Genomic DNA, 20216 nt, shown 5'->3' with positions numbered 1-20216 from the left:
ACTTAACAAAAACAACAATTTCTGCATTTTCTCAGTGCTGTTAAATAGTGCTACTGAGGAGAACAAGACTTCTTTATAAAAATATAGAATATTTACAAGAAGGACAAGTGGAAAAAGTTTGAAGGTTAATTCAGAGTTCTGTCGTGGCACCATAAGATAAGCGCTCAACTTTAAGGTTGGTTTGAACCACAAGTTTGGGGGTTCAAACTCACCAGCTGCTCCTCGGTAACCCTGTACAGGATCACTGTGAGTTGGAACCTACTCTACAACACTTTTCAACAACATTTGTTTTGATGCAAGTCAAAGGATTAAGGCTTCAGTTTCTGCCTTATTTTCTTTGTAACTATATCTTCAGTCTTATGTATAAGAACTTTAAGAATCACAATTTCAGGAGTAGGAAGGAGAGACATCAAGGGAAACAAGAGAAAGGCATGCCTGCTGGTTAGCTTTATTTTATCACAAAGCCTGGAGGCCAAACCAGAAAAAGCAAACCAAACCCAGTCCATCGAGTTTATTCTGACTCATTGTTGTTGTTAAGTGCCATTGAGTCAGTTAAGATTCACAGTAACCCTGAAGAGGGTTTCCCAGAAGGGACTGGTGAATTTGAACTACCGACCTGGAAGTTCAAACTGCCCTTGCCATCCATTGCATTATTCTACAATGCCACACCAGGACTCCCATTCCGACTCATAGAAACCCCTACTTAGGATTTCCGAAACTGTAAATCTCTATGGAAACAGAAACCCTCATCTTTCTCCCTCGGAATGGTATTGGGTTTGAACTGCTGGCCTTGTGATTAGCAGACCAGTATTTATCCTAATGCCAACAGGGCTTTTTGGTGTGGTACCTTAAAGTTAACTCGATGGCTGCCCTGTTCCCCTGCCTTAAGTTTTAGTTTGAGAGACTGGTTGCTGTGTCCCAGAGAGAACTAACAATAACAACAAAAAATAGGTCATTTTATACCAGGAAAACGTTTTTCTAGATTGTGTTTTAAAATATCATTAGAGCATTGTTGTTGTTGTTGTTAATTGCCATCGAGTCGGGTCCGACCCATAGAGCATAGGGAGAAATATTCAAGAAAGGGGAAATAAATACTTGAGCAAATATGAGAAATACTCAGATGTTCTTTAAGTCAGTCTTGAAATTGTCTGGGGAAATTTTATATATATATATATTTACCTCCCTCTATGCTTGGAGTCCTGGTGTGGCGCTGTGGGTTAATGTGCCAGACTGCAAAGCCATTTTAACTGCAAGGTCGGTGGTTCAAGCTCACCAGCTGCTCCTTGGAAACTCTATACAGGGTCGCTATGGGTCGGAACCGACACGACAGCACTTAATAACAACAACAATATAATGCTGTCTAAGGATCTCATGTTTGATAAGGTGGAGGGTCAGAGGAAGATCCCCAACGAGATGAATTGGTCAAGTAGCAGCATCAATGGACTCAAGCATGGCAACAATAGTGAGGTTGACCTAGGATCAGGCAGTGTTTCATTCTGCTGTGCATAAGGTCACTATGAGTCGGTAGCGACTCGATGGCACCTAACAACAACAACAATGCTAAGTATTAAATTTGCTCTCATCTATTTTTTCCCCAACTAACACCCTGGCAGTGAGCATCTCTATTAAAATAATAGTACAATCAGTATAATTCCATATCATAACCCTCAGGCTGTGAGAATCAGCCAACCAATCTGAGTTACATAACCATTAAGTAAGACATTTTAACATTCAGGTACATTATATTCCACTTTTATTGAGCAGACACCGTTTTCATTATCTAATAAAATATTTTTATTTGATAGTCTGTCCTTGGTTATAGCCTCAAGTAATCAAGGGGACAGCATGTGTAAGACTTTGTATCCAGAGCCTTAAAGTCCAGTTGTGATTCACTAATTAATAACTCACTTGGCAGATTAAATTCCTAGTTATTTGCTGACTCTCACAGACCACATTTCACATGGGGAATTTGTTTCAAATTTACTCACTTGCCTCAGTTTCCACAAAATACACCATCAGGGAATTCTGGGTATTTAATAAAGATCTCTAAATATAAGAGCATTTTTGAGCAGTTCACTTCGTCTAGAAACTAAATTATACTGATTAATACGTATCTAGATATCAACAGCTGATTTGTTAGTTTAAGATGTCCTCTTTTGCTTATTTCTCCAGAATAAGTGGTTGATGGCTAATAAGAATCACTAGTATGCTAAAAGAATCATAATACAATTTAATATTTAGACTTGTATCCACTAAATTTTCCCCTAAAACTTGTAAAATGAGATGCAAAGTAACTTTTTCTGCATGCCCTGGTGATACTGTTTTATTTCAAACAATGACCAGATGTGATCTTTATAAAGAACATTTGATGTTTATGCAACCTTTGATAAGTTACCTGACTTCTGTGTTTCCTGGTTCCTAAAGTATAGATTTGGAGTATTAATATCCATCTAAGGAGCTCTGGTATTGTAGTGGTTACAAATTGGGCTGCTAACCTCAAGATCAGCAGTTCGAAACTACTAGTTGTTCCATGGAAGAAAGATGAGGCTTTCTGCTCCCATAAAGATTTGCAGCCTCGGAAACCCTGTGCAGGGTCACTATGAGTCGGAACCGACTCTACGGTACTTAACAGCAGCAATGAAGCTTACATAAGTTACTGTATTAGAGCTTGACTGGTACATGAAGTCTTCAGTGAGTGTCAGCTTTTATTACTAGACTGGCGTTCTGGGTGGTACAAATGGGGAAAGCACTGCACTACCAACCAGAAGGTTCACAGCCTTGAAAACCCCATGGATTGCAGTTAAATTCTCACACACATGGGGTTGCCATGAGTTGGAATTGATTTGAAGGCAACTTTTTTTTGGAGGGAGGGTGTTATTAGTAAGAGTATTAATTTAACTACAAGTAATATATCTTAACAATTGGTACCCTGATCTGAAAGGTAAAGTTTTTGTTGTTTTAAATCATGTTTTCCTTTTTCTTTTTCAGTTGAACAAGAAAACATTGGTTATGGTTAATGCCTTTCATTGCAGAGTACAAGCGACTGACTTTTGGTGACCATTTTAAGAATGTTGTCTAGTTAATAGGTACCCTTGTCAGCAGCAGTAGTAATTTTGAACTGCAAAAATAAAAGTTGTTTTTAAGACTTAAAAATAAACGACCTCAAGTGTTTACCCTTCCCTCCTTTTTAATTTTATCTGTATTCACATTTCTAATTATTGCTCAGTCAGAACCTCAAGTTGCTAGTTATTGATTTCTGAGTTTATAAAGGAAGCCACTGAAACAAGATATAAAATGAACCTTTGACATTAGTGCAAAGTTCAGAAGGGTTTGTTTAAAACTTTCCTTAATGACAGTAAAGCAACTATTTGCTTATGAACTGCTGAAGTAACCTAATGTGAGTATTGAACCAAAGCCTCTTTGCTGAATTTTTCTTGGTTTGCTAAACAGACCTATATTTATATAGATTCTATATTCTTTCAGAATAAAAACTTATGACTTTTCAGCTAAAACTTTGATTTCTTTCTATTTTAAAATGAATTAACTTTTGACCTTCATTCAGCCACATTAAGCATCTGGCAAATTATATATGCATGTTCTTTTTTTATTTGCTTATCTGTATTATTTTTGGGTTTTTTTTTTGCAGATTTTAGGTGATGGGCAGATCAGAAAGTCAGATGGATATAACTGATATCAACACTCCAAAGCCAAAAAAGAAACAGCGATGGACCCCTCTGGAGATCAACCTTTCGGTCCTAGTCCTGCTCCTTACTGTCATAGCTGTGACGATGATCGCGCTTTATGCAACTTATGATGGTGAGCTACTCTCCTACCTGCGCACCAACCGATATCAAAGGGAGTCATGCCTTCACCTTACGCTTTTGTCCTCTAACAAATGTGTTAAGGACAGAAACACTCGAAGGTGATATAAACATTTATTTATAAAATATAACATGAATGTTTCAAAACATTTCACTTTGACTAAACCACCGTGTCTTTTATATTTGTGCTGAGTTATGAATTATGAAGTATATTTAGTTCCCTGGTGTTTATTTTATAAAGATTCGAATGTGTAATTTTTTTTTATTGAAGTATGCACAATTGTATGTATAAGTTCAGCAATAGTCATTAGTCAGTTTTTGTTGTGTCATTAAAATGTGAAAGGACATCACAGGAATATAAGAGGTCTCATTTTTAGAAGGTTTTCCTAGTAAGGATTAGAAAAAATTAATTTCTTAATAGGGAATTTTTTAAAAAATTTTTTAAAGAAATGATTACTTCAATTTAGTAGACCTACAGTCTGATGGAATCCTGGTGTGGCGCTGTGGGTTAATGTGTCAGACTGCAAAGCCATTTGAACTGCAAGGTCGGCGGTTCAAGCTCACCAGCTGCTCCTTGGAAACCCTATACGGGGTCACTATGGGTCGAAATCAACTCGATGGCACTTGACAACAACAACAGTCTGATGGGTAGAGATGATAGAATAAACACAGTTTTTCATAATGAGTTTTAAATTTAGATTTTTCCTGTTGATCTTGTTCTTATTTAACCACTGACAATGACGCAACATTAAGGGTTAAATTATTGTTTTAAGGCATAGTTTGTTAAATTGACAGCTTAGAAGAAACAAAACAGAAATTAGAGGGAAAAAAAAAGAGTGTTGCAAATAGTTATGCACATACCTTCCTTTTTCTAGATGGCATTTGCAAGTCATCAGGCTGCATAAAATCAGGTAAGAAGATTATTTCTAAAATTAATTAATTTGAAACACATTCTCATAGATATATATTTATGTTTGCTTTTTTATTCTCTTATTCATTCTGGATAACTTATGTATGTGTTTGGCTCTGTATTCAAAGAAAATAAAAATGTATGTAGGTAGATAAAATAACTTGCTTAGTCTAAAAAAATAGTTTATTGTCTTTAGTCCTGGTAGGGCTATCTAGAACTATATCTAATGGGTTAAGCATTGGCCTACTAACCACAAGGTCAGCATTTCAAACCCACCAATCTTTCCTTTTCTGCTCCCATAAGCATTTGCAACCTTAGAAACTCTAGAGTAGTTTTCTTGTGGCTCTATGGGTTAATGCACTGGACTGCAAAGTTATTTGAACTACAAGGTCAACAGTTCAAGCTCATCAGCCACTCCTTGGAAACCCTATTCTGGGTTACTATGGTTGGAACCGACTCAACGGGACTTAACAACAACAACAGGTCACTATGAGTCGGAATCAATTAAGTGGAGGTGGATAGAGAACTATTCTATATCTCTAACTTTATAGAACTTGCCAGCTAGTTTGATTAAGAAATTCAACATGCGTGAAAGAGTAAATTTCTTGATGCAAATCATTAGAAAGGTGGAAGCCAAGAAGGGAATAACAGGCAGTCATGCAAAGCTTTATGGAAAATTTGAGATTCCAGAACTTGAGATTTAAGAGGTGCACAGAGTAGGGGTAGGATCTGGAAAGGGAGGCAACAGAAGAGAAAATTCCAGACAGGTGGAACAATAGGAATAAATCATGTTATTGAGCAGTAGTGAAAATGTAGGTTAGGTAATAGGGGCCCATTATGGAGAGCCTTGAAAATCCATGTCTAACCTTCATGTTGTAATAAAGTCATGGGTATTTTCTTGAGCAGGAGAGTGATAAGGCAAACATTGAAATATGATTCTGGCAATGTTAGGCTGGATGGATTGAATGAGAGAGAATAGGTAAGTCATGGCAGCAGGCAGGTGGAGGCTGCTGCTGAAATCAGGTGGAACCTGGGAGGTTGTCGTGTGGTGGGATGAGTGCTGTGAGACATTGCGGAAGAAGAAATGGAATGCTGGATGACTAAACATAATGAATGGTGTGAATGAGTTGAAAATGACATCAAGTTTTAAAGCCTGAAGGACTCATGAGAATGATGGCAGCACACATAGAAGTAGGAAATAAGTTTGTTTTAAGGGAGAAACATGATTAATGGAGATCTGGAAGTGTTGGTGCTAGGCAGTTAGATGGAGAGAAGAAAGGTTGCAATGGGAACAAGAAGTTGTTACTCGGAATTTGAGCTCCTTGGCTCAGGAGTGATAAGTGAAGTCTGGAGACTTCAATTCCCATCTGAAGAAAGGAAGAGGACCAAGGAGTGTGAACTTAAGAGGACATGAAAAATTAGGATAGAAGGAAAAGAAGAGTAACAGAACTATGTACTCACTGCCAGAGTCCTGGTGTGAGACTGTAGGATAAGTACTGAGCTGCTAACCACAAGATCGATGGTTCAAACTCACCATCCACTCTTTGGAAACTGTATACAGGGTTGCTATGAGTTGGAACCAACTCTACAGCCCTTAGCAACAACAGCTTACTGCCGTGGAGTCAATTCTGACCCATAATTACCCTGGTTTCTGAGGCTGTAACTCTTTCTAGAAGCAGATAACTTCATTTTTCTCCCTAGGAGCAGCTGATGAGTTTGAACTACCAACACATGCCCAACGCATGTTGATGATTGTGTGCTGTGGAGTCAGTTCCAACTCATAGAAATCCTATATAGGGTTTCCAAGGCTGTAAATCTTAATGGGAGCAAAAAACCACATCCTTCTCCCATGCAGCGACTGGTAGATTTGAACTACTGACCTTGCAGTTACCAGCCAAACTCATATGCTACCAGGGTTCCGTAAATATAGCTCTAGACTTATGTATCATGACAAGCTATGGACAACATTGCAAAGTATGAGTATTCTTGAACACTTAACTGGGCTGATAAGGAATCTGTACCTGGACCAAGAGGCAGTTGTTCGAACAGAACATGTGAATACTGAATGGTTTAAAATTAAGAAAGGTATGCAACAGGGTTGTATTCTTTCACCATACTTATTCAACCTGTATGCTGAGCAAATAATCTGAGAAGTTGGGTTATATGAAGAAAAATGTAGTATTAGGATTGGAGGAAGACTCATTAACAACCTCCAATATACAGATACAACCTTGCTTGCTGAAAGTGAAGAGGACTTAAAATATTTACTGATGAAGATCAAAAAGCACAGCCTTCGGTATGGATTGTGTCTCAATGTAAAGAAAATGAAAATCCTCACCACTGGACCAATAAACAACTTTCTTAGCTACGGAGAAAAAATTGAAGTTGTCAAGGACTTCATTCTTCCTGGATCAACTATCAGCACTCATGGAAGCAGCAGTCAAGAAATCAAACAACATATTGCATTAGGCAAATCTGCTGCACAAGACCTTTTTAAAGTGTTGAAGAGCAAAGATGTCAGCTTGAGGACTAAAGTGTACCTGACCCAAGCTGTGGTATTTTCAGTAACCTCATATGCATGAGAAAGCTGGGCAGTGAATAAGGAAGACCATAGAAGAATTGATGCCTTTGAATTATGGTGTTGGAGGAGAATGTTGAAAGTGCCATGGGCTGTCAAAAGAACCAATAGATCTATGTTGGAAGAAGTGTAGCCAGAGTGCTCCTTGGAGGCCAGGATGGCCAAACTTCATCTCTCATATTTTGGACATATTATAAGGAGGGACCAGTCACTAGAGAAAGAATATCATGTTTGGTAAGGTGTAAGGTCAGAGAAAAAAAAAGGAAGACCCCCAGCAAGAAGGATTGGCAAAGTGGCAGCATCAATAGGCTCAAGCTTGTCAACAATTGTGAGGTTGGCCCAGGACCAGGCAATGTTTTGTTCTGTTGTACATAGGCTCGCTATGAATCAGTACCAACTTGATGGCACCTACTAACAACAATAACAACATCCATAAGTATACTTGTAAAGTTCATCAAATTGTAGCAATTTACACTTGTTTCTTTATCAAATGTCTTTATCTTCCTCTAGTCAAATTCTGATCATCAAACTATCGAAGATCAGTCAAATGAGTACTAACTGCAGGTTTGAGTGTTCTTGTGTGTCTCCCCGCCATTCCTGTCAGCTGGACACTTCACTCTCAGCTCTAGCTCTCTATGGCTAAGTCCTTGTCCATGGGCTCAGGAATTCCCAAGTCTCACTATACTCCGGACCAACCAGCCTTTCCTCTTATATCTCTCATCTCAAGGTCGATGAGAGTCCAATTCCTCATGTTTTTTAATCAACTGAGTTTTTTGACTAGATAGGCATAAATTTGTAAAACACAGGTAATTTTGCTTCAGTTATCTGGACTGGTTTCTCTAGTAATATCAATTCCAAGAAACAATGTGGCTTCCAGAATCTGGAATTTTAGATGTGAATTAACATTTCTGGATAAGACTTTTTAAATAGTCTTTTGGCAGTGTCTCAATTCATTAAAAATGTATTTAACAAGCACTCTAATTGTAGCTTAGAAATCAAGCACCTTATAGAACTATATCTTGGCAGAAAAATATGTACTGTAGTGTAAGCTTCAGTGGTAAACAGGGTCACTGTATGTTTTTCTTCACTTTGTTCTATTGGTTCACAAACTTTTAGAATATGCTTCATGTTCATTGTTACTATTCTTCTTTGGGAAAAAAATGAAGATGGTACGTACCCTTATACCCATGCTCATGCACACACAAAACACACACACACACACACACAGATTTCTGTGCTGCTTAGGAAATCTTAGAGAGTCCTGGTGTGGCACTGTGGGTTAATGCACCAGACTGCAAACCCATTTGAACTTCAAGGTCGGTGGTGCAAGCTCACCAGCTGTTCCTCTGAAACCCTAAACTGTGTTGCTATGGGTTGGCATCACCTCGACAGCACTTAACAACAACAACAACAACATATTAAGGTAACTAGGACAGTCCTAGAGGGAAGAAAGTAACAAGGAGAGAGAGATAAGAGTTGAGTAGATGGAACAGAAATGAAAACTATAGAGAAAAAATCTGAACAACATACCCCTAAATTCGTAAATCATTTAAAATTTTAAATATAAAACCAAAATATAGAAGTTCTTTGAATTGGAAATGTAGCTATTGACATTCAGTATGCTAGTGTAGAGGGTTATGCTTTGGGCTGCTAACTATAAGTTAAGCAATTCGAATCTCCCAACCTCTCCACAGCAGAAAGAAAAGGCTTTCTGCTCCCATAAAGATTTACAGCCTCAGAAACCCTGTACAGGGTCACTATGAGTCGGAACCGACTCCATGGCACATAACAACAACAATATACATAAAACAATATACATAATTTTAAAAACAAACCAATTGCCATTGAGTCGATTCTGACTCAGGACAACTCTATGTGCTACAGCATAGCACTGCTTCTTAGTTTTTTCTCAGCTGTAATATTGATGTAAGCAAATGTAAGCCTTTCTTCTGTGATACTGCTGGGTGGGTTTAAACTACCAACCTTCTAGTTAATGCTTTTGTTGTTGTGAAGTGACTTTAAGTTGGTTCCGACCCATAGCGACCCTGTATAGGGCTTCTGAGGAGGAGCTGGTGAACTTGAACCACCGAACTTGCAGTTCAAATGGCTTTGCAGTGTGACACATTAACCCACAGTGCCATACATTTATACCACAGTGGTACATTTATACCACTCAGGGACCTAATTTTTAAAAAGCTTGTTGGTCATTAAGTGAACTTCAACTCGTGGAATACACACTTTAAAATTAATTAAATGTCTGAGACTACAACTTGTGTATATATCAAATGGGAGTACCGTGATTCTAGAGGGTAAGCACTGGACTGCAAACCACAAGGTTGATGGTTCAAATTCACCAGCTACTCCATGGGAGAAAGATGAGACTTTCTGCTCCTGCAGAGATTTACTGCCTTGGAGACTCTGTACAAGTGCTATGAGTCACAACTGACTCGTTGGCATTTAACAACAACAACCTATATAAAGTGTATCAGTGTTAAAAATTATACCAAAATAAAATAAACACCACTACTTAACAAAACTCTACTATTAAAAGTATGAGTGATAGTATTTATCTTTTATTTACTCTACAAAATAGTCAAAAGCATACATGATCTATATATATCTTATGCATAATTTCTCAAATTTCCATGTGCAAACCTGAAGTCTGAAGCTGGCTTCTATTGTATTATATGCATCCTAAATCAGTAGATTTCAAGAATCATGCGATTAAAATCAGGATTTCTTAACTTGATCATAGTTGACATTTTGGGCTGAATAATTCTTTGTTGTGGGGGGATTGTTGTGTGCATTGTAGGATGTTGAGTGGCACCCTCAATCCTTACCTACTATATACCCAGAAGCACCCTGCTTTCAATGTGACAACCAAAAACATTGCCTGATGTTGAATGTTCCTAGGGAACAGATTGTCTCTAGTTGGGTACCTCTGTTGTAAATGATCTCAAGAGGTCATCAGAAGTTAATGATACAAGCAAAGGTCGAGTAATGCAGGGTCCACAAGCCAAAGAGATCAAGCAGTCTCTAGAAATTGGAAGAGGCAAGTAACAAATTCTCCCCTAGAACTTCTAGAAGGAATAAGCCCTGCAGACCTTTTTTTTAAAAGTTTTTATTGTGAATTATGTGATAGTTTACATGGGGGAACATTAGCTTTCCATTCATCCTATCATATATCCTTTCATTGCTGTGGTTACAATCCCCTCCATGCATCATCAACCAACCAAAGGGTATACTCTGCAAGCCTGGCCCCTGATGGTCAGCGCACAGCCCCTCTCCCTCTCTGGGTCTAGAGTTCCTAGCCACTCTATCTCTCCCAGTCATCATCTCTGCCTCCATCTCTGGCGTCACTGCCTCTGTGGGTAGGGTCCCGCACTGTGCTTTTCTACCTTGATGGTCCCAGGGACTGCTGCTCCTGGATTGCAAAATTAACCACTCCCTTCCTTTTGTGACATTTCCAACCCTCGCAGTCAGTCCTGATAGCAATTATTCATTATTGTACCACAAGAGTCTTATCCGCATCTGTTTTCATCTGCCCTGTCCAGACAGATTGGAAACCACTCAGTGGAGATTTCACCTCCCCCACACCCTCTGGAACTAGGCTCCCTCTTGAAAGCTTGTAAGCTAGTCACTTTTTGCCTTTGTAGGACCCCCATTTTGGATAGCCAATATCTAAGTTGTCCATCCCTGTCAACCCTGTGTACTGAGAGGGTGAGAATGATCCTTGCTGTAAAGATTTGTTTCCTCTTTTGAGCTACTATATCTACAAGCATAAGTCAAGTTCATCAAATTGTATCAGATTGCTCTTTTTTTCCTCTTCTTTCTTCTAGCTGAGGTCTGATCATCCAACCATTGAAGCCAGGTCAAGTGGGTACTATCTGCAAGTATGGGTGTTCTTGTGCATCTCCCCTCACTTCGTATCAGCTGGATGCTTCACTCTCCTCTCTAGCCCTCTGTGGCCATGTCCCTGTCTCTGGGCCCAGGAGTCCCCGGGTCTTGTCACACTGCCCAGCAGACCACTTTTGACTATTTTCAGCCATTAAGTTTGTGAGGATTTGTTACAGGACCAATTGGAAACTAATCTACCCTTCTTTACTTCTTTTATTTTAGTTGTCTTTTAAAGAGATAAGACACATAGACACGCAAATATTTCTCACTGAACTGTTTTATTACTAAACTGAGGTGGTATGTAGAGGGGGAGTCCTTCAGTGGCACAAATGATTAAGTATTGGACTACTAGCCAGAAGGTTGGAGGTTCAAATCCTCTCAGAGATGCCTCGGAAGTAAAGACTGGTGATCTTCAGAAAGGTCACAACCTTGAAATCCCTATGGAGTGCAGTTCTGCTCTGCACTCAGGTCACCATGAGTCAGAAACAATTCCATGGCAACTGACAAAAACAATAATAAAGTATACAGGGACAGGAAAGGAATGGTGCATAGGTTAATAACATAGAATTAGAAGAAGGAATACAATAGAATAGAGTAAAAGAACACTGAAGAGAAAAGAACCAAAAGAAAAAGAAAAGCTAGCATGTACTGAATGCTTTTTTTGCTTGGCATTATTGTAAACGGTTTATATTTACTAACTCCTTTGGTCCTTATGATGACCTTATCAGGTCATTGCTTTATTCCATTCTTTTTACAAATGAACAAACTTGATATGGGATTTAAATCCACAAGGCCTGACTCCAGAGCTCATATTCATAACCACTTTTTTATGCAGCCTCAAAAGAGACCAGGAGTCCTTTGTATTTTAATGTCCAGTACCTGTTTATGTAGTATATGAAAGTGGATTGTCTCCTCTCCTGCTACAACCTCGAAATAAAAGAGTTGAAATAGTTAAATCCACACCTAGGAGAAGGAGAATGGACATCTTTTAGACCCAATAAACCAGTGACTTTTCTAAGGAGAGTGAACAGGAGTTGATAGATTTTGGTAACAAATATTACTAAAGTGATATAACAGAGCAGGACCACTTGTACAGTTATTTGTTCTGTGGACTGCACAGTTGTATGTGACATCCCTAAGACACAGGCTCAGGGAGCATTCACACCTGAATGAAGCACTCTTCAGGACTATCCACTCCCTTTACTTGAATTCCGTATTCACCAAGCAAACTTTTGATGAGTAGTTTTTAATGCAGGAAATGAAGCACCTGTTCACTAGAAAGATATATTAAGCCTGGTGAGATGTATTATCAGCTTTGTGTAGCTTGAGTTATGAACCTTGAAATGAACCTTTGAAATAGCTGGTCAGATCTGCTAGATAATGCCCTAGGTGAAGTATCTTGGCATCAGCATCTGATCTTTTCTGGCGGCAGTGAGCATCTCTGTATCTTTATGAATCAGGGTCCTTTCCTTATTGCCTGTTAGTTTCCCAGCAGTATCCATGAAGGAAGAATGGCACAGCTAGATAAATAAAGGAAGCACTGCAGGCTGACTATTGAGAGCTGCCGGTCTTGTAGCGACCTTTCAGAGTAGGAGATGAGGCTATTTCATTATGTAATTAAGTTTGGAAAAGAAAATCCTTCAGGCAATACGAATGTCACAGGTATCTTAGTGGAAGGCCTGCTTAAGCATACCTTTGTTCATGTAAATGTGTGCTATGTGACAGTTTGCTTTGAGAGGCTTCCCTGAGACAGTCCTCATGATAATTGTGCAGCAATAATCTCAAACCAAACCCTTCACCATCAAGTCGATTCTAATTCATAACAGCCTCATTGTGTTTCCAAGACTAATCTTTACACAAGCAGACTGCCACCTCTTTCTCCAGCACAGTGACTGGTAGATTCAAACGCTGTCCTTCTGGTTAGCAACTGAACATTTTAACCACTGAGCCACCGTAAAGTTTCTGCAGTCAAATTTAGCATTTGTCAATCAATTTCTGTATTTTTCTAAAGGAATCAATTACGTGATAAGTAATGTCTATATAGCATGTTTTTCTTCAGGGTATATTTTAAGCAGTATGGCACTGTAATTGTTTTATGTATACCCAGTGGATGGAAAACATGAATATGTTGAATTAAGAAGTTACAAAAAAAAAAGTAAACAACAAAATAACAAGGCTCTGATAAGAATTGAATTGTTTGTTTTACAGCTACAAAAGTTTCCTACATGTAAACAAGAGGAATATGAATTTATGAATTGTAGATTAGAATGGGATTAAGACCCAACTTTCATACTTAGCATTTTAGGGTGAGAGAAGTGGGAAGGTCTCCTTTCAGTTGCAGGATCCTACTTTGTCCTGCTCTTGACTGAACCCATGAGGTAGCAAGGTGCTTCCTACTGAGTCTTTGATATAAAATGAAGTTCAAGTGGATAAAATTGATAAGAGTATTAAACTAAAATGGAAAGATAGGAAATTAACAGTGATACAGCCATAATAGGAAAGTTGTGCAAGCCGCTTAAAGATGAAATTTTTCACTCTCTAAAATCCTTGGCCAAGTGGCAGCATCAGTGGTAACAATAGTGAGGTTGGCCCAGGATTGGGCAGTGTTTGGTTCCGCTGTGCATAAGGTCGCTATGAGTTGGTACCAACTCGATGGCACCTAAAAACAACAACAACAAAATCCTTTAAAGAAGAAACTAGTGAGGCAGTTTTGATTCTGAACTGACTGAAAATTGGAATCAATTCTCTGATTAAAATACTCTCAACCCATACCCACTAGAATGGCTATAATCGAAAAGATTTTAGTTGCTATTCAGTCAATTTTTGACACATAGCTACCATGTTTAAAATGAAATGGAGTAAATAAATACAGTTATCTTAGGCATTAGTGAGCTGAAATAGATTGCTATTGGCCATTGTGAACTGGACAGTCACAATGATTTGCTATATCAGGAATGACAAATGGAAGAGTAATGGCATCATATCCATTGTCAAAAAGAATGTTTCAAGATCTATCTTGAAGTACAATGCTGTCTGTGATGGAAGAGTATCCATACGCCTACAAGGAAGACAAGTATAATATGATTATTATTCAAATTTAAGCCCTAACTACTTAAGACAGTGATGGAGAAGTTGAAGAATTGTATCAACTTTTACAGTCTGAAATTGTTCAAAATGAAATCAAGATGCATTGATAATTACTGACTAGAATACAAAAATTAGCAACAAAGAGGAAACAGTAGTCATTGCAAAATACAGCCTTGTGATAGAAATTATGTTAACTATTGCATGATACACTTTTGCAAGACCAATGAATTCATTGTTGGTCTTCATTCGAGACACTGAACACTCATGACCAAAAACCAAATGAATTGTGGAATCACATCGAGAACATGATACCTGAAAGCACATATAGGAAAGAAATAAAAGACCAAAATAAATGTTGAAATTTGACTCTGAAATTTGGTCTTGAAAAATAGAGAAGCTAAAGCTTCTGAAAGAAATGATGAAAGACTTGAACAGAAAATTTCAACCAATACCTCAAGAAGACAAAGTAAGCTATTATAATGAAATTTGCAAAGACTTCGAGTTAGGAAACCAAAAGGGAAAAACACACTCAGAATTTCTCAAGCTGAAAGAGCTGAAGAAAAAATTCAAGCCTCAGGTTGCCATACTGAAGGATTCTATGGGCAAGAAACAGAGTGTGGTGGCTTCATAGGATAAGCATTGGATTGAGAACCACAAAGTCTCTGGTTCCAGTCCACTAGCTAGTACTTGGGAGAAAGATAAGAGTTTTTGCTCCCTCAAAGATTTAAAGCTTGGAATCCATATACAGGATCACTCTCCAATGATACAGCAAGCATCAACAGAAGGACATAAGAATACACAGAGTTGTTGTAGCAAAAAGAATTTGTCAACATTCAACCATTTCAAGAGGTGTTACAAAAGATCCAGAATCGATGTTACTGAAAGAAGATGTTCAAGCTACACTGAAGACTGGTGAAAAACAAGGATCTGGGCATTAACTAAATATGAATTGAAATGCTTCAATAACTTGGTGCAGTGCTGGAAGCACTTGTCTATGCCATGAAATATTTAAGACAGCTACCTGGCCCACTGAGTAAAAGAGACCCATGTTTGTAGCTATTACAAAGAAAGGTGACCCAACAGAATGTGGAAATTTTCAAACATTGTCATTAATATCACATGCAAGTAAAATTTTGCTAAAGATAATTTTTAAAATAGTTGCAACAATGTAACACCAACAGGAAGCTGCCAGAAATTCAAGCCCAATTCAGAAGAGGCCAATGGAATGAGGGAAATACTCACTGATACCAGATGGATTTTGGGTGAAAGAAGGGAATACCAGAAAGCGTTTGTGCTTTTTTACTATGCAAAGACATTTGACACTGTGGATTATAACAAACTATGGGTAACCTTTGGAAAAATGGGAATTCTGGAACACTTAATTGTGCTCATGTGGAACCTGTACATAGACCAAGAAGCAACAGAAAATTCTGAATGGTTTAAAATCAGGAAATTTGTGCACTAGAGTTGTAGTATTTCACCATCTAATTCATTCTATATGATGAGCAAGAGAAGGTGGATTATCTGAAGAAGAATGCTGCATCAGTATTGGAAGAGGACTCACTAACAACCTGCAATATGCAGATGACACAACCTTACTTGCTGGAAGTGAAGAGGACTTGAAGTACTTACTAGTGAAGATGCATTACATCTCAATGTACAGAAAAACAAAAAAAAATCCTCACAAGTAGACCAATAAATAATATCATGATAAACAGAGGAAAGTTTAAAATTGTCAAAGATTTCATTTTACATAGATCCATAATCAACACTTATGAAAGCAGCAGTCCAGAAATCAATGTAGTACATTGGGCAAATCTGTCAAAAGGTCACTTTAAAGTGTTAAAGAACAAAGATGTCACTCTGAGGACTAATGTGCACTTGACTCTGAAAACCTGGTATTTTCAACTGCCTCATTTAGATGTGAAAGTTGGACAGTGAATAAGAAGGACAGTAGAAGAATCAATGCATTTGAATTATGGTTTTGGTGAAGAAAATTGAAATGGCCGGAAGAACAAACAAATCTGTCTTGGAGGAAGTAGCACCAGATAATCCTTAGAAGCAAGGATGGCAAGACTTCGTCTCTCATACTTTGGACATGTTGTTAGGAGGGACCAGTCTCTGGAGAAGGACATCATGCTTGGAAAAGTGTGGTGTGGTACTAGTGATTATGTGCCGTGGAGTCGGTTCTGACTCATAGCAACCCTGTATAGGATTTCCGAAGAGCATCTTGTAGTTTCAAACTGCTGACCTTGTGGTTTGCAGCTGAACTCATAGTCCACTACGCTACCAGAGCTCCTTTGGACAAATGCAGGATCAGTGAAAAAGCGGAAGGTCTACAAACTGGATTGACAATATGGCAACAACAATGGACTCAAACTGGATAATAATCGTGAGGACATCACAGGACCACGCAGTGATTTGTTCTGTTGTGCATATGGTCACTATGAGTCAGAACCGACTTGATGACATGTAACAACAACAAAAGCATCACTGGTTTTGCTTCTTTAGAGAATCCAGCCTAAGACAATGGAAACTATTGTGAATATACTGTGAACTTCCAAAAACATGAACAAATCTGTTTTGGAAGAAGTATAGCTGGACTACTCTTTAGCCACAATCATAACCAGACTTCATTTCATGTACTTTGAGCATATTGTCAGGAGGGACCAATCTCTGGAGAAAGACATCATGCTTGGTAAAGTGGAAGGTCAACAAAAAGTGGAAGGCCCCCCAACAAGATGGATTGGCACAGTAGTTACAACAATGGAGCCAAACATAGTAATTGTGAGGATGGTTCAGGACAAAGCAATATTTCTTTTTGTTGTACATAGCAACAGGGTTGCTATGAGTCTGAACTGACTCCATGGCAATTAACAACGAGAACCACATGTGAGCGAATACAACTGCCCCATAGAATTTTCTAGGCTGTAATCTCTGGTAGTGTAGTGGTTACAAATCAGGCTGCGAACTGCAAGGTCAGCAGTTTAAAACTACCAGCTGCTCTGTGGGAGAAAGATGAGGATTGCTGCTCCTGTAAAGATTTACAGCCTCAGAAACCTTGTTCAGGGTCACTATGGGTCGGAACCGACTCGATGGCACTTAACAACAACAACAGTCTTTACTGAAACAGATCTCAGGGCCTTTCACCTGCAGGGCTGCATGGTAGATTTGAACTGCCAACCTTTTGGTTTGTAGCCATCAGAACTCCTTAATGAAAAACAGAATTTTAAAAGTTTATGAACATATGGAGAAACTTGAACTGTTAAACACTGCTGTTGGAAATGTAAAATATAGCAACATTACCCAACTCAAATTGTAAAAGCTATTTTTAAAAACAATTAGACAGTTTTAAATAAATTTAAACATACCCACCAACTCCACACTTAGGAATTTACCAAAGAGGAATAAAAACCCATGTCCTCACAAGGGCTTATATGTAATTGTTGATTACAGTATTATTCATGATAGCCCAAAAGTAGAAGCAATACAAGTGCTAGCAACACGTGACTAAGCAAAATGTGGCACATCCTTAAAATGGAATATTGCATAGTATTCAAAAGAACACATTGCAGATATGTGCAACTGTGTGGATGAAACACAGCCACAAAAGTCAACATAGTGTATAATGATATAAAATTTCCAGAAAAGATAAAACCTTAGAGGTAGAAAACAAAACAGTGGTTACCTGAGGCTGAGGGTGGGAAAGGTATTGGCTGCAAATGGGCATGAGGAACCTTTCTGAAATGACGAAAGTGTTCTAAAACTGTCTGTAGTGATGCTTACACAACTGAATAAAATTATTAAAAATCATTTAGATAGGTTTTTTTGGTATATAAACTATAATAAAATATTTGGAAAAAACTATACTATTTCCAATATCTATTTATAATTAATTGTCTTGTATTTGATGTTGTACATGCTATTTATTAGTTACTGAATACATTGATTTCCATTTTTACAATTAAAAAATGATATGTCTAGTTTTCATCGCCTTCCAAATCTTAGCTAAATAAATTAACTCAGATTTCTCAGTTAGAGGGAATCCATGCTAGTTAATAATATTGATGAAAAAACTCAATGGAAATAGTAAATCCACTAGGTAGTTAAAATTGCTTCAGAAGACATTAGCAGCATTGTTCTGCTCTGGGATTTTACTCTCAGAACAGATCAGTATTTACCAGCTAGCTGAATCAAAGCTAGACCGCTAGGTCTACCAAACAGCAGGTGACAGGTATAGTCCTGTTTCTGGAAAAGTATATTGGTTTCAAACGGATGCTAAAAAAATGTATAACTGATCATGTTTCTCTTTTCACCTTGACTGTTAAAAATCAAGAACCAAATTTGCTTACAACTAAGACTATAGTTTGACTATAGGAATATAACCCAACAATCAGACTTCATATCTTTTTATGTTATTGCTTTTGTCAGTTCCAACTCATGAAGACCCTGCATAGTTTTCCAAACTGTAAATCTTTACATGAGCAGAAAGCTTCATCTTTCTCCCATGGATCCACTGATGGCCTCAAGCTGTTGACGTTGTGGTTAGCAGTCCAGTGCTTATCTTACATAGCCACCACACTCCAAAGGACCTCTTTGTATCTTTATATAGTTATTTTGCTAGCATTATTCCTGCCCCCTTTTCTTTCTCATCTATTATATATGGTTTTGTTTTATTTTATATACTCCTATATAACATCACTTTAAGAAGCCATCAAGGCAAGCAATCAGGTTCCTTCAGGACAAACCCCCTTCTAAGACTGAAACTCAAAAGGAACACATGAGCAGACATGTAAGCTTACTGGTGCCCATGTTGGTGTACTGGTGAGTGGAAGAGGGAGAAAGGCAGCAATGATGAAATGGGCTAGTTCATCCACATTCCACAGACTCCTGTGGACCTGGAGAGGAGAAAGAGAAGGGCTGATTGGTCCAAAATATAGTGAGACATGGGGACACCTGAGCCTATGGACAAGGACATAGCCACAGAGGGCTAGAGCTGAGAGTGAAGCATCCAGCAGAAATGAAGTGAGGGGGTCACACAAGGACACCTAAAGTTACAGATAGTACCCATTTGACCTAGCCTTGGTGGCTTGATAATCAGAACTCAATTAGAGGAAGATTAAAAAAAAAAAAGAAGACCAAAACAATTTTGATAAAGGAAATGAGGGTAAATTGCTACATTTGATGAACTTGACCTATACTCATGGAGGTAGTAACTCTATCAACAGAGAGGGAAGGAGTCTTCACATCAAGTATCAATGCTATCCCCTCTGTTGTTGTTGTTGTTGGTAGGTGCCATCGAGTTGGTACCGACTCATAGTGACCATATGCACAGCAGAACAAAACACTGCCCGATCCTGGGCCAACCTCACTACTGTTGCCATGCTTGAGTCCATCAATGCTACCAGTTTGCCAATCCATCTCACTGGGGATCTACCTCTTTTTCTCTGACCCTCCACCCTACCAAACATGATATTCTCCAGTGACTGGTCCCTCCTAAAAATAAGTCTGAAGTATGAGAGACGAAGTTTGCCCATCCTGGCCTCCAAGGAGCACTCTGGCTGTACTTTTTCCAACACAGATCTGATGGTTCTTCTAGACGCCCATGGCACTTTCAATATTCTCCTTCAACACCATAACTGAAAAGCATCAGTTCTTCTACAGTCTTCCTTATTCACTGTCCAGCTTTCGTATGCATATGAGTTTATTGAAAATACCATGGCTTGTGTCAGGAGCACCTTAGTCTTCAAGCTGACATCTTTGCTCTTCAATACTTTAAAAAGGTCTTGTGCAGCAGATTTTCCTAATGCAATACGTCATTTGATTTCTTGACTGCTGCTTCCATAAGTGTTGATAGCTGATCCAAGAAGAATGAAGTCTTGGACAACTTCAATCTTTTCTCCATTTGTTGTTTATTGGCCTA

At 38.4% G+C, this 20216-nt stretch overlaps 1 protein-coding gene across 1 annotated transcript in view; it reads left to right on the top strand.

Annotated features, from left to right (window-relative positions):
• The first annotated feature begins 3656 nt into the window (after positions 1-3656).
• The window catches only part of MME (membrane metallo-endopeptidase), a 135920-nt gene continuing 119360 nt past the window's right edge, over positions 3657-20216 (top strand). Inside the window, exons 1-2 of the mRNA XM_006867958.1 lie at positions 3657-3816; positions 4697-4732. Of these exons, the coding sequence (XP_006868020.1) occupies positions 3657-3816; positions 4697-4732 (196 nt within the window). The remainder of the gene's footprint in view (positions 3817-4696; positions 4733-20216) is intronic.

Source organism: Chrysochloris asiatica, unplaced genomic scaffold (assembly GCF_000296735.1).
Source record: "Chrysochloris asiatica unplaced genomic scaffold, ChrAsi1.0 scaffold00113, whole genome shotgun sequence".
In the NCBI taxonomy this organism is placed as follows: domain Eukaryota; kingdom Metazoa; phylum Chordata; class Mammalia; order Afrosoricida; family Chrysochloridae; genus Chrysochloris; species Chrysochloris asiatica.
The sequence above is the reverse complement of the archived record's forward strand: the minus strand, read 5'-3'. Positions and strand labels throughout refer to the sequence as shown.